Source organism: Lithobates pipiens, unplaced genomic scaffold (assembly GCF_037356315.1).
Source record: "Lithobates pipiens isolate NorthernLeopardFrog02 unplaced genomic scaffold, aLitPip1_a1.2 Scaffold_19, whole genome shotgun sequence".
Lineage (NCBI taxonomy): Eukaryota > Metazoa > Chordata > Amphibia > Anura > Ranidae > Lithobates > Lithobates pipiens.
The window spans coordinates 505,421,189-505,434,556 of NW_027507764.1; the positions used below are offsets into that span (position 1 = coordinate 505,421,189).

At 41.0% G+C, this 13,368-nt stretch overlaps 1 protein-coding gene across 2 annotated transcripts in view; it reads left to right on the forward strand.

Moving 5' to 3' along the window:
• Positions 1-256: 256 nt before the first annotated feature.
• The window catches only part of VPS13B (vacuolar protein sorting 13 homolog B), a 1,337,220-nt gene continuing 1,324,108 nt past the window's right edge, over positions 257-13,368 (forward strand). For both annotated transcript variants that reach the window (XM_077493096.1, XM_077493095.1), the window contains exons 1-2: positions 257-347; positions 3,798-3,978. In XM_077493096.1, coding sequence (XP_077349222.1) covers positions 3,832-3,978 — 147 coding nt within the window. In that variant the 5' untranslated portion in view covers positions 257-347; positions 3,798-3,831. The remainder of the gene's footprint in view (positions 348-3,797; positions 3,979-13,368) is intronic.

Sequence of the window (13,368 nt, forward strand, 5' to 3'; positions counted from 1 at the left end):
ATAAGTTTATAACGCTTCTTTATTCTATACAAAAAGAAAAACACGTTTACTCTTTAGTTTTACTTTAATGAATGTAGAAGGATGAAGGTGAGCTTTATGAACAGATCTTTGTAATGGTGTACATATACAAGACAGAGAGGTCAGGCGACGGTGGCCTCTCTTCATACACACAGATCACTCCTGTGGTAGTCAGCAGCGGGTCATGTGACCCGGATCTCGCTTCCGGCAGCACTTCGGCTTGTTTACATGACGTCACCTCCGCCGTCAGAGGCACACCCGGAAGTGAGGAGGGATGTGCACGTTGTGACTGGAAGTCCCGTAGTGACAGCCGGCTGGCGGTGTCCGGTGTGAGTATCCCGCTCAGCGATGTATGTGTGCAGGCTGGTGTGAGGGGGAGGTGTGGAGGAGAAGCCGGGCTCCTCTCCAGTCACATAATACGAAGTGGCAGCAGCTGCAATGACAGGAAGCTTCTTACACAGCTCTGTCATAGAAGTGTCAGGGGGAGGAGGTGTGGCGGGATTTGTACTACAAGGCTGTGTAGTGTGCAGTCCTTGCAAACCGACATTCCTGTGACTTACCTTTGCTGTGTATTGGAAGAGGTGGCTGTATGCAGTCAAGCACTAGGGGTTTTCTAGATCCTCATACACATGGGCAGAAAAAAATGCCACCTTAAGGCCTCATTTACACTTGTGCTTGAGGGATGGTTAAAATGCATGGCTGAACCACATTTTTACCTGCCGCCCCCCATGCTTCAAGGAGGAGGGAGTACGTAGGCCATAGCCACAGTGCTTGGAATCACAGCAAGGCAAAAATGACCCACATTGTTGCAGGCAATGATGCCCACTAAATGTGTCAAAAATGTGACTTTTAATATAAGGACACTTACCTGGTCAGGGATCCCACAATGTCGGCACCCCAAATCAATCCATCCATCTGCTCATGGTGCGAGTGCTGACATCTTCACTAAGGGAAATAGGAAGTGAATCCTTGCGGCTTTAAAGCCTGTTTCCTATTTCGCATCCGTGAGTTGTGCTGCGCTTGAATGGTCCTAATGTCTTCTTGGACCTGTGTGTCTCCCAGAAGACAGTGGTGGTGGGGGGGGGGGGGGGCAAGAAGGAGGGGTCAGAAATTTTGTAGATCGCCACACAGTGATTGCAGTGATATTTCCCAGAAGTGGGAGCAGGTACCTGGTTTTGACAGGTATCTGCTCCCCCCCCCCCCCCAAAAGGGGCCAAATGTGGCAGCGGGGGGGATGAGAAAGCAAACAAGCGGAGCTTTCCCTTTTGGGTGCAGCTCCGCTTTAACTCAGATCTTATGATCTCAGATCTGATGCCAAAAGTGTAATAGAACACAAGTGTAAAGTGGAAAATTTGTTCAAGTGATGATTCTGATATATTCTCTCTATACATTCTTTCACATAGATGCATACAACTCCCACCATGACTGTGTGTTTTCAGATCTGTCCAGAAATCACGAGCCTCTATTAGAGCTGCATGATTACTCTTTAAATCTCAATCTTGATTCAACCCCCCTCACGATCTCTATGCAGAATTCTCCTAGTCATTCATGTAACAAGTGTAGAGAGTTCTCTGCTCACTCAGCTGTCAAAAGGAAAAAACAGACAGTCTGCCGAGTTTTTCACAACTTTGTTGGCGCTAATAGATAACTATAAACATTGTAACTTTTCGTTATGAAATCAAAGGAATGAACTTCATCTGTAAATAAGGGAAGTTTAATCACTTGAAGACTAATACTTTTTCTGACACTTGTTTCTTTTTCTTACATAGTTAAAATCAGTATTTTTTGCTAGAAAATTACTTGGAACCCCCAAACTATATATATTATATTATACCATATCCTAGGGAATAAAATGGCGATTGTTGCAATATTTTATGTCGCACTGCATTTGCACAGCGGTCTTTCAAATGCAATTTTTTTGTGAAAAAATACAATACAATGAATAAAAAAAAAAAAATTAAACAGTAAAGGTAGCCCAATTTTTTTGTATAATGTGAAAGATGATGTTACACCGTGAGAATCGTGAGCGAATCGTGATCTTTATTCTAAGCAAAAAAAAAAAAAAATGTGATTCTTATTTTAGCCAGAATCGTGCAGCTCTAGCCTCGCTTATAAACAGCAGCAAAAAAAATTTAATAAAACTAAAGCAAGCATTGAGTTTTGACATGCAAAACATGTGAAGGCTTTTTGTAGTGTACGGTTTTCTTTTGCCCTCCTTTCTTTCTCTTTACTTTTATATATAGATAGGCTTGCTAGTATCTGGATCTCCCTGTCAAGAATTATTTCCATGGCTAGTATAGATTGATTTGAGTTTATTAGTGCTTCAAAGGTATTTATAATCACACCTGAGGTAGGCCAATTATAGTTGAATTCCAGGAATGCTTTTTATTTCTTTAACCACCTCAATACCAGGCACTTAAACAACTTCCTGCCCAGACCGATTTTGAGAGTTCAGCGCTGTAGCACTTTGACAATTGCGCGGTCATGCTACACTATACCCAATTTAAATTTTTATAATTTTTTTCCCACAAATAGAGCTTTCTTATGGTGGTATTTGATCACCTCTACGGTTTTTATCTTTTGCTAAACAAATAAAAAAAGCCTGAAAATTATGAAAAAAAATGTTTTTTTTTGTTTGTTTCAAAACTTTGTAAATAAGTTTTTTCCTTCACTGATGGGGCTGCACTGATGGGCACTGATAAGGCGGCACTGATGGGCACCAATGAGGTGGTACCAATGAAGTGGCACTGATGGGCACTGATGGGTGGCACTGATAGCTGGCACAGATTGGCATATATAGGCGTCATGGATGAACACGGATGGGCACTGATGATGGGCACTCATAGGCGGCATTATATTGTACTGATGGATGCCAATCAGTGCCAAACAATAATGCATGCCAATCAGTAATGCCCATTGTGGGCACTGATTGGCATCCACTGTGGGCACTGACTGGCATCCCTGGTGGTCTAGAGTGGCATACCTGGTGCTGGGCATCCCCAGTGGTCCAGTGTGGGCATCCTGGAGGGGGGGGGCTGAGCTGATAATCGATCAACACAGACACCCCCCTTTCAGAGGAGCAGCCGGTCGGCTCTCCTCTACTCGCGTCTGACAGACGCGAGTGAAGAAAAGCCGACTCTTCCTATTTACACTGTGATCAGCTGTGATTGGACACGGCTGATCACGTGGTAAAGAGTCTCCATTGGAGACTCTTTACCCAGATCGTAGTTGCGGGGTGTCAGAATGATACTGCACAACAACGATCGCCCGCGATGCATGCCCCGGGGGCGTGCAGCGGCTCAAAATCCTGAGGACGTCATATGACTCCTGGTCAGGTTTTTGAAACCACTTTGCCGCCGTCATTTTGCTATAGGGTGGTGCTATAGAGCGGCAAGTGGTTAAACTAGCATTTTTCCAGTTTGATTGTATCTTATTCTTCTCATATCACATCTGGAGGGCTGTTGGGGATGCAAAAATTCAGTTGTAGTCTTTGCTACATATAGACAGTTTTGGTCTCTTTCTGGTGTAGTTTTCCCTCAGCATATTGGGGGGGTCACTCACTAATTGTTTCCACAATTTAGAGAAGAGATTTGTATTTTTATTTTTATAATGAATACAAGATACTCGGTATTAAATGGTCTGTTGAAATTCCATAGTTGGAATAAAAAAAAAGGACAGATGCATATTTTTTTGGTTCATTGTGTATTAAATATATTATTATTACAGGTACTTGTATAGCGCCGTCAATGTACACAAATATAATATTTTTGTTCTTCCAGGTGAAGGAGTGCCCACAGCTGGATTTCTCCAACAATGTTGGAGTCCTATGTGACTCCGATTTTAATGAGCTATGTGAACCGCTACATAAAGAATTTGAAGCCTTCTGACTTACAGCTGTCCCTCTGGGGTGGAGATGTTGTCCTTAGTAAGCTGGAACTCAAACTTGATGTTCTGGAACAGGTACGTTAGTTTTATGGATTTAAATCGGCTTCTCTCGAGTCAGAAGTTTATTAAAGTGATTGTAAAGCTAAGCTTTTTTTTTTTTTTTTTTTTTTTTTTTTACATTTAAAAAATTTTTTTTTTTAAATAACAAACACGCCTCCACTCTTCCGAGGGGTTACCTTGCGGGCGCACTCCTGAGTCCAGCATTTGCATCTATAGATGCAGAATTCTGGTGCTCTATAGGTGCCCCCCCCCTTGACATCATTGGATTTGATTGACAGCAGCGCAGCCATTGGCTCCCACTGCTATCTAATCAAGAGCCAACGGGCAGAGGGGAAGAGCGCATCTCTGGCGTGGGAATCGTGGGACTCTGGTGAGTAAAATGAAGGGGCTAGGGGACCGGTCAGCGACAGAAGTTTTTTCACCTTAATGCATAGGATGCATTAAGGTGAATGAACCCAAGGGTTTACAACCCCTTTAACTTTAAGCCTAGGTTCACATCTGGGGTGTCATTAACAATAAATAATGTTAATGTCATTAACAATGAATCATATTTATCATAATTAATAAAATCCTTTGTAAAAGAATAATGGTCACATTACAAAAGACATGGTGCAGTTTTTCGGAGCCACACAGGACCCCTTCGTCAGACATGGTTCTGCATGGCTCCGAAACATTGCACCATGTCTTTTGTTATATGATCATTCTTCAATAAAAGATTTGGCCGTATATGATGATCCAAGTTGCGCTGGCGAATATGTGCATTTGATCAGTACTACTGACAAAACTGAGCCCAACACTTGTGCTTGTTTCAAACTCACTACTCCAGGGATTCGTAATCTGAGATCCATGGACCCCTAAAGGTTTCAGGTTTCATGTATGGATTTCAGGGGGGACTGTGAGGTTCAGATAAAAAAAAATAACGTTTACGGTCTCTATGCAGCCCCACCCCCCCCTGTCCCAATCCGTGCTTTTCTATTGAAAGAAATCAAAGAAAACGCACCCTTTCACTGCTTACAGTGACCGTCTCTTGACTTGCTGTTGGCCCATGTTTGCCATTTAAATTTGTGTCATCGTTATCTGCACAACCACCATCTTGTGCCGCTTTATAATAAGAAGTGCTAATCCTTATGTAGCAGCAAGGCTACTTTCAGACTGGGGTGTTGGGGGCAAAGCGATCCTATTTTTAGCTACACTTTACCGTTGTTTTTGCGGAGGTTTTCGGCCGGTAGCGGAGCGATTTTTTAACCCCTGCTAGTGGCCGAAAAAGGGTTAAAACTGTCCGCAAAGTGCCGCTGCCTATTTATTTCAAATATTTATTCATTTATTTTATTTTTTACCTTCCTGCCAGCTCACCGCTCCAGTGTGAAAGCCCTCGGGCTTTCACATTGGAGTGAGAGCAGAGGCTCTTTTAAGGTGCTTTGCAGGTGCTAATTTTAGCATTATAGTGCCTGTTGAGTGCCTCTGTGTGAAAGTAACCTAACAGTAATATTATTAGTAGTGCTGGTGGTCACGTTTACATAAAAATAATGTACCTCTATTTATTACATGCAAAGTTGTGATTATGTGAATATTTCTGCATAGGGGGTCCATAGCTTTAATCAGATTCTTAAAGGGGTCCATGATTGAAAATGGGCTTATAAACCACTGCACTCGATTGTAATACTGTAATAGACTTTAACTCCATATGTTGTTATAACATAAATGCCAGTTGATAAGGGGCTGGTTAACACTGGAACATGTACGTTCCCCCACGGTTCATTGCAGTCCAGCTTTGATAGCCCATTCCTTCAAAAGGGCTGCGAAACACACAAGAACATGCAAAAGGCAGTGTAATCACTACTTTTGCATACGGCATTGCAGCAAACTGCAAACGCTTGTTTGCCACGAACGCAGTTTGTTTGCAAGATGCAGTTGGGGTGTCATTAATAATGGCACCCATATCTCTCACAAAGGCAAGCATGGGCGGTGTGGGAATTGTGCAATCCCTAACTTTGTTCTAGTTTGAATTAGCTCATTCCATAACACATTCCAATACACTTGATATGTTGTGGTTCATAAAACTACACTAGTGAATCTTGTGATGTTTGTCAGATTCAACTGGCTGCACAGCTCTCTGTAACAGCTGTGAACTGCGTCTCCCACCCACTTGGTGCTGACCTGGATATCACAGTCACTGGCTCTCCACATTCAACTTAAGTGAATCTACAAGTGCTCGTTTAGGTTGCCCCTGCTGATGTGTTGGGTCACACAGGATCCCAAGGGAAAAATCCCGAGTGACGAAATGTATGGGCAGAAAGCTTTTTATTATCTGAATTTGCAGTAAGGTTAAATACGGTCTGTTGAGTTTTTTTATTTTTAATTGAGCACACACATTGGGCATAGCTTAATTTTTAGTACTGGCATAGTGACATGAAGATACAAAGTGTTAAAATAGTATTAAACTCACATATTTTAACACATTGAACATAATAAAAGAAACATTCCCCATTGCACTACATTCCACTATTTGTTAGAATTCTTAGCACTTGTAGTGTAAAAATTGTGGTGCTGCTGACTCCTGTCTCAGTGCTACTGCCTTCCAATCTGCATTGGAAAGTTAAAGCTGTAGTAAACTTGTTTCCTAAAAATAAGATAGCTGGTCCCCCTGCAGGTTTGAGTCATAATTTACTGGTATGCACCGCCTTGACAGGGAGTGGGGATGTTTATGATAGAAGAGATCAATGGGGTCTCTTCTGTTATAAAATCCTGCCAGTGGATTTTTGTCAGCAAGAGTTTACTACTGCTTTAACAGTGAACATACTATTTGGGAGCCAGTCTATTAGCTGGGAGAAGCACCGAGGTATGTTGTTGCCATTCTAGGTTACAGGGCTTTGTGTTTTCCATTGATGTCACAGTGTAAGGAGACACAACTCTAGCGCTTGCATTCAAGGCTGGCTCCATTGGATAGTGCAGAAGAAAGCAGCCACCCTGAAACAGGAAACCTAGGGCAGTAGTCGTGGTAATCGTTTAAACAGGAGCATAGGCCAGAGCTAAAAGATAAAAAAAAAGGTTCCTACCTAGTGACAGATATTTTATAGATAGACAACTCCCATCCTCATATTGATTAGTGATTCCAAATTAATAACTACTGCAGTAGGGAACGGACACAAAAGATAAGCTCAGCATCTTTCCAAATAACCGCTCTCCTTTATTATGACGCAATTAAAGGTTTTTATACACATGATTACATAGGAATCACATTAATATTACAATTGTACATTTATGGTAACAAAGGGCGTTACATAGGCAGGCTAATTCTAATCAGGACTCGAAAGAATGTAAACATGTTCTGAAAACCTTATTAATGCCATGTGCACAGAGGGCAGTGTGAAATACATATAAAATAGAATGCAATTATATACAGAACTTCCAAACTTCCATTACACTTTGTGATCAAATCAGCTGCTGAAAAGAATTGGAGTTTTAATATCATGTTATGGTGGCTCTAAAGGCTAACATTATTTATTTATTTTACTGTAATGCATTCTGTTTATTAAGGTAAAAAAACTTTTTAATAGCAGCTCCCCCAAACACACAAGTTAATTCTCAGTTCAGTTCAGTGCTGTTCTGTCTGCAGCAGCTCTTCTTCCCTCTTTCTGGTTTCACAGGCTTTGCTGATAGCAGCCATCTGCTCCTGCTGCTGTTAATCAAATCCTGTGATAAGGGGCAGGGGCAGAGCGGCACTGTGTCTGTCTATAGATGCGCACAGCCTGGCTCGGGATTGAGCTCACAGGAGTGCGCTCTAGCAAATGGCTTGCTATGGGGATGCTCAGAGAAGGAGGAGCAGAGAGAGCCAGTGGGGGATCCCAGAAGAGGAGAGGGGAGGTTCAGGGCCACTCAGTGCAAAACCATTACATTAACCTGTTTTCATTTTAGTAAAATAAATGTATGTTTAGAACCAATTTCAGAAGACACACTTATTTTGATACATAATTGATTATAAGTATTTATTTGGATACACATTTGTTTTGATTGGGTATGTTGATTTTTGATTGTATATTATATGTTTATTTCTTGTGAAGGTTGATGCCACAACACTTACACCTATCTATCATCGCATATATTTATATTCACAGCAGTGAATGCATTCAACATTGTTCTAAACCTAATATAATTTTATTTTTATTTTTTTGATCACTAGGATAGCCAATATTATTGATTATGGCATAGGTTTAGTTAGGAAACAGACATGCTGGCTTAGCTGCCATTGTGCCCCTCGCAGAGAGGGGTCACAGAAAATCTCCTCTTAGCTCTTCTCTAAATCCTGAATGAGACATTTTAGGTCTTTATGTCAGAAGATTCTTCATAGGTGTCCCCAGGACAGAAGGAGATGGGAAATTCAAAATGTATACTTGTTGTAAGAAGTAGAGGGGGAAATCTTCCATTGGGCACACCTGTTTCAATGACACTTGTCAGAGGGTTTTATTCTATCACTTTGAAGATCTTTCCTCTATTGGATCTCTGTGACAGGAAGGAAAGGACATTTTTGCTAACGGGACACAGTCAGCACAAAATAAATTGATGAGTGTTAACTCTTTCCTGTTCTTTCCAAAACAAAAAAAAACAAAAAAAAAACTGTACATTGTATTTTAAAATATATGCAAATCCAGTCACTAAAATCTTGTGTAAGCTTTAACATAATTAGTATTTTTCAGTATTTTGTAATGCAAAGCTTTCATTAAATCTTTTCCTGGGTATCCTGCCCTAAAGGTCATTGTTCATGCAATTCTTCTTATGAGATATCAACCCTTTTTTGTTCTCTTGCATTGTCACATATCTTTCAATGCAGACAGCTAGCAGATGCATGCATAGATATTTCAGTGTAGTGTTAATAAGGGGGCCCCCATATTCCGGCCCCTTACCCTATGTGAATGAGTATGGGGTACATTGTACCCCTACCCATTCACCTGGGGGGGAAAAAAAAAGTCTACAGAAAAAAAACAATGCAGGTTTTTAAAATACTTTATTAGACAGCTTCGGGGGTCTTCTCGCTGGACTCCTCCGGTATCTTCTGCTCTTTTATTAACGGAGGAGCCTGGCTTTCTCCTTCGTCGCATCCGTCCGGGGGGGGGGGGGGGGGGGTCTTCTTCCGACCTTCGGGGGTCTTGTCCTGCTCTTCGGTTCTTCTTGCCGCCTCCACTTTCTTCTTCCAGCTCTTTTACTAGCGTTGGCCCGGTTCTTCGTCTTCGTCTTCTTCCTTCTTCCTTCTTCTCTATTTTATTTATTTATTCATTTTTTAGGCTTTCTTTCTTCTATTTTCATCTGGTGACCCAGCCAGTCTGTTATTTTTCAAAAGAAGAATCTCTCTTCCAGATGTATCATTTTACAGGGATGAGACAAACCATTTAGCACTCTCAGGGGTGATTACAATGTTATGACTTTTATTTATGTAATACTTTTATTCCAACAAGAAAAAAACTGTTTGCTGTAACTGATTATAATGTATTAGTTGAAGTTTTGCTTCAATTTATTAGTGTATCTAAATTTGCTAGTACTTCTAACACTTCCCTCCCCCCAGACTGACAGTGTTGCTTTGCCCCCTGTGCTAATACATCCACAGTGGGGGCACTCTAATACGGGAGGTGTGTTACTGGCCAGATCACCAAGGTGAAAACGGAGGGAAAATATATTGCATTTATATTACATTTTTGGTTTTGTGTTTTAATACTCCTTTTTTTTTATGTTTTTTAAGTCCCGTAATGACGAAGGTCAAAACAAACTTAAATGCCTGAACCTAGTCTTGCAACTTCAGCATGTGTTCATATAAACTTCACATATTTTGCAACTGCGTAGTGTATTCTGGTAAATTATACCTGGTCTTTTTCAGGATAACTTGGACTTTCATTTGGTGATAAATCTCACTAGATATCTCCTTTTTGTTTGTAATATTAAGAAATGAAACTTAAAGCGGAATTCTGCTGAAAAAATAAATAAAATAAAAGTCAGCAGCTGCTGAAAGTGTATCTGCTGACTTCTAATAATCAGACACTCACCTGTCCCACAGTCCAGCGATGTGGGCGCACAAAGCCTCCTTTCCCCCTCCTCTCCATGGCGCCAGTTTTCTTACTGTGGGCGCACTGCGCATGCACGAGCCACTCTGCATTCTGTTACTGGCCGGGCAATCTTCTGGGACCTGTAATGTGTCCCAGAAGATTGCAGGGATGGAGGTGGGAGCTGTATGCCTCTAAAAAAAAGAAATAAAAAAAAAAGGTGTATCCGCTCCCGCCCCTCCTCTCCTACAATAACACCATAAGGTCTAAACATATATAGTTAGGATGTTGTGGTTTCAATATACAGTACACTATATACTTAAACTGAAAATAATGGACATAACGTCCTTGTTCAGATAGCTGGTGCTGTCATAATACAATGCTAATTTCAATTTAGAAGCCTATGAGTGCATGGCAAGCTTGAGACTGACACTAAGAAAAACACAGGTCTCTGCAAGGGCACACCAAAAACTTTTTTTTTTATGAGCCCAAATTGGCTAGTGTGTGTGTGTGTGTGTGTGTGTGTGTGTGTGTGTGTGTGTGTGTGTGTAATATTAATTAATTATTTTAATTATAGTTGTGCTCATAAGTTTACATACCCTGGCAGAATCTGATTTCTTGACCATTTTTCAGATAATATGAATGATAACACAAAAACTCTTCTTTCACTTATGGTTAGTGTTTGGCTAAAGTCATTTATTATCCTTCAACTGTGTTTTACTTTTTTTTTTATTTTTTTTTTTAATCCTTAATAAGAACAGAAAATACCCCAATGACCCTGATCAAAAGTTTACACACCCCAGCTCTTAATACCGTGTATTGCCCCCTTTAACATCAATGACAGCTTGAAGTCTTTTGTGATATTTGTGGATGAGGCTCTTTATCTTTTCAGATGGTAAAGCTGCGAATTCCTTTTGGTAAAAAGCCTCCAGTTCCTGTAAATTCTTGGGCTGTCTTGCATGAACTGCACGTTTTTGAGATCTCCCCAGAGTGGCTTAATGATATTGAGGTCAGGAGACTGAGATGGCCACCCCAGAACCTTCACTTTATTCTGCCGTAGCCAATGACGGGTCGACTTGGCCTTGTGTTTTGGATCATTGTCATGTTGGAATGTCCAAGTACGTCCCATCCGCGGCTTCCTGGCTGATAATTGCAAATGTTCCTCCATTATAATTTTCTGTGCCTTAATAGCTCACACATCCCCAAAACATCAGCGATTTACCTTCACAGTAGGAATGGTGTACCTTTCATCATTGGCCTTGTTGACTCCTCTCCGATTGTAGCATTTATGGTTGTGGCCAAAAAGCTAAATTTTGGTCTCATCACTCCAAATGACTTTGTGCCAGAATGTTTGAGAATGTCTCTGTGCTGTTTGGCGTATTTGGCGTAAGCAGGATACTTTGTGGCATTTGCGTAGTAATGGCTTTCTTCTGGCGATTCGACAATGCAGCCCATCTTTCTTCAAGTGCCTCCTTATTGTGCATCTTGAAACAGCCACACCACATGTTTTCAGAGAGTTCTGTATTTCGCCTGAAGTTATTTGTGGGGTTTTCTTTGCATCTCAAACAATTCTCCTGGCAGTTGTGGCTGAAATTTTAGTTGGTCTACCTGACCGTGATTTGGTTTCAACAGAATCCCTCATTTTCCACTTCTTGGTTAGAGTTTGAACACTACTGATTGGCATTCTTAATTCCTTGGATATCTTTTTATATCCCTTTCCTGTTATATACAGTTCAAATACCTTTTCCCGCAGATCCGTTTGACAATTCTTTTGCTTTCCTTATGACTCGGAATACAAAAACGTCAGGGCAGCACTGGATGAAAGATGCAAGGGTCTGTCAGGAGTGCAGAAACTCATTGACCTTTCTCACACACACACACACACGCGCACTTTTAAAAATAGTAAACACAGTTGATTGAGAATAAATTAACCAAAACACTAACCACGAGTGAAAGAACTGTTTTTATGTTATCATTCATATTCTCTGAAAAATGTCCAAGTGTGTGTGTGTGTATATAATGTGTGTTTTATGCGGGTGTGAAAAAATGTGTTTATTAGTCTTTATTTTTCTCAGTTAACAAAATGGAAAGTAAATGAACAGAAGAGAAATCTACATCAAATCAATTTTTGGTGTGACCACCCTTTGCCTTCAAAACGGCATCATTTATTCTAGGTATGCTTGCACACAGTTTATGAAGGAACTTGGCAGGTAAGTGGTTCCAAACATCTTGGAGAACTAAGCACAGATGTTTTGTGGATGTAGGCTGCCTCAAATACTTCTGTCTCTTCATGTAATCCCAGACAGACTCCATGATGTTGAGATCTGGGCTCTGTGGGGTTTAAACCATCACTTCCAGGACTCCTTGTTCTTTACACTAAAGGTAGCTTTTAATGACGTTGGCTGTATGTTTGGGGTCGTTGTTCTGCAGCAGACTAAATTTGGGACCAATAACACGCCTCCCTGATGGTATAAGCTGATGGATAAGTATCTGCCAGTATTTCTCAGCATTGAGGACACCATTGATCCTGAGCAAATCTCCAACTCCATTTTCTGAAATGCAGCTCCAAACTTGCAAGGAACATTCACCGTGTTTCACTGTTGCCTGCACGCGCTAATTATTGGACCGATCTCCAGCTCTTCGTGGACAAACTGCCTTCTGCTACAGCCATGCATAGTTTTAGTCACTTAGCCTTGTTTCCATGTCGGAGGTCTGGCTTTTTGGCTACAATTCTAACATGAAGACCACTTCTGCACAGACTTCTCCTGACAGTAGGTGGGTGTACCTGGGTCCTACTGGTGCTGATGGCACTGCTGGACATCTTCCAATGTCAAAGGAAATTAAGCGTGATGTGTCTTTCATCCGTTGTATTAAGATTCCTTTGCCGACTGCTGCATCTTCGGTCCTCAGCTTTGCCCATTTGTTTGTGCTTTTTCAAAAGAGCTTCAACAGCTGATTGTAAAACCCAGGCTGATGCAGTGTAACTACCTTGTGTCTTGTTGCTCTGCTAAGCCTTGCCATGGTGTATGTCCTGTGACATAACACTGTCTTCCACAACCTCGCCTTAGTAGCATAGCTTGGCTGTTCCTCACCCAGTTATAAGCCTCCTATACAGCTGTTTCTATTTAATTTAACAACTGTGATTCAACCTACATATGAAATTGATGATCATTAGCACCTCTGTGGTATATTGATTAGTCATACATCTGACTCTAATCCTACAAAATCCCTCACTTTGTGCAAGTGTAAGAATGGATGCTGTTTTGAAGCCAAAGGATATTCGCACCAAATATTCACTTTGCATTTTGTAAATTAATTAAAATAAATAAATAAGTGTGGTGTGTGTGTGTGTGTGTATATATATAATAAATTTTAA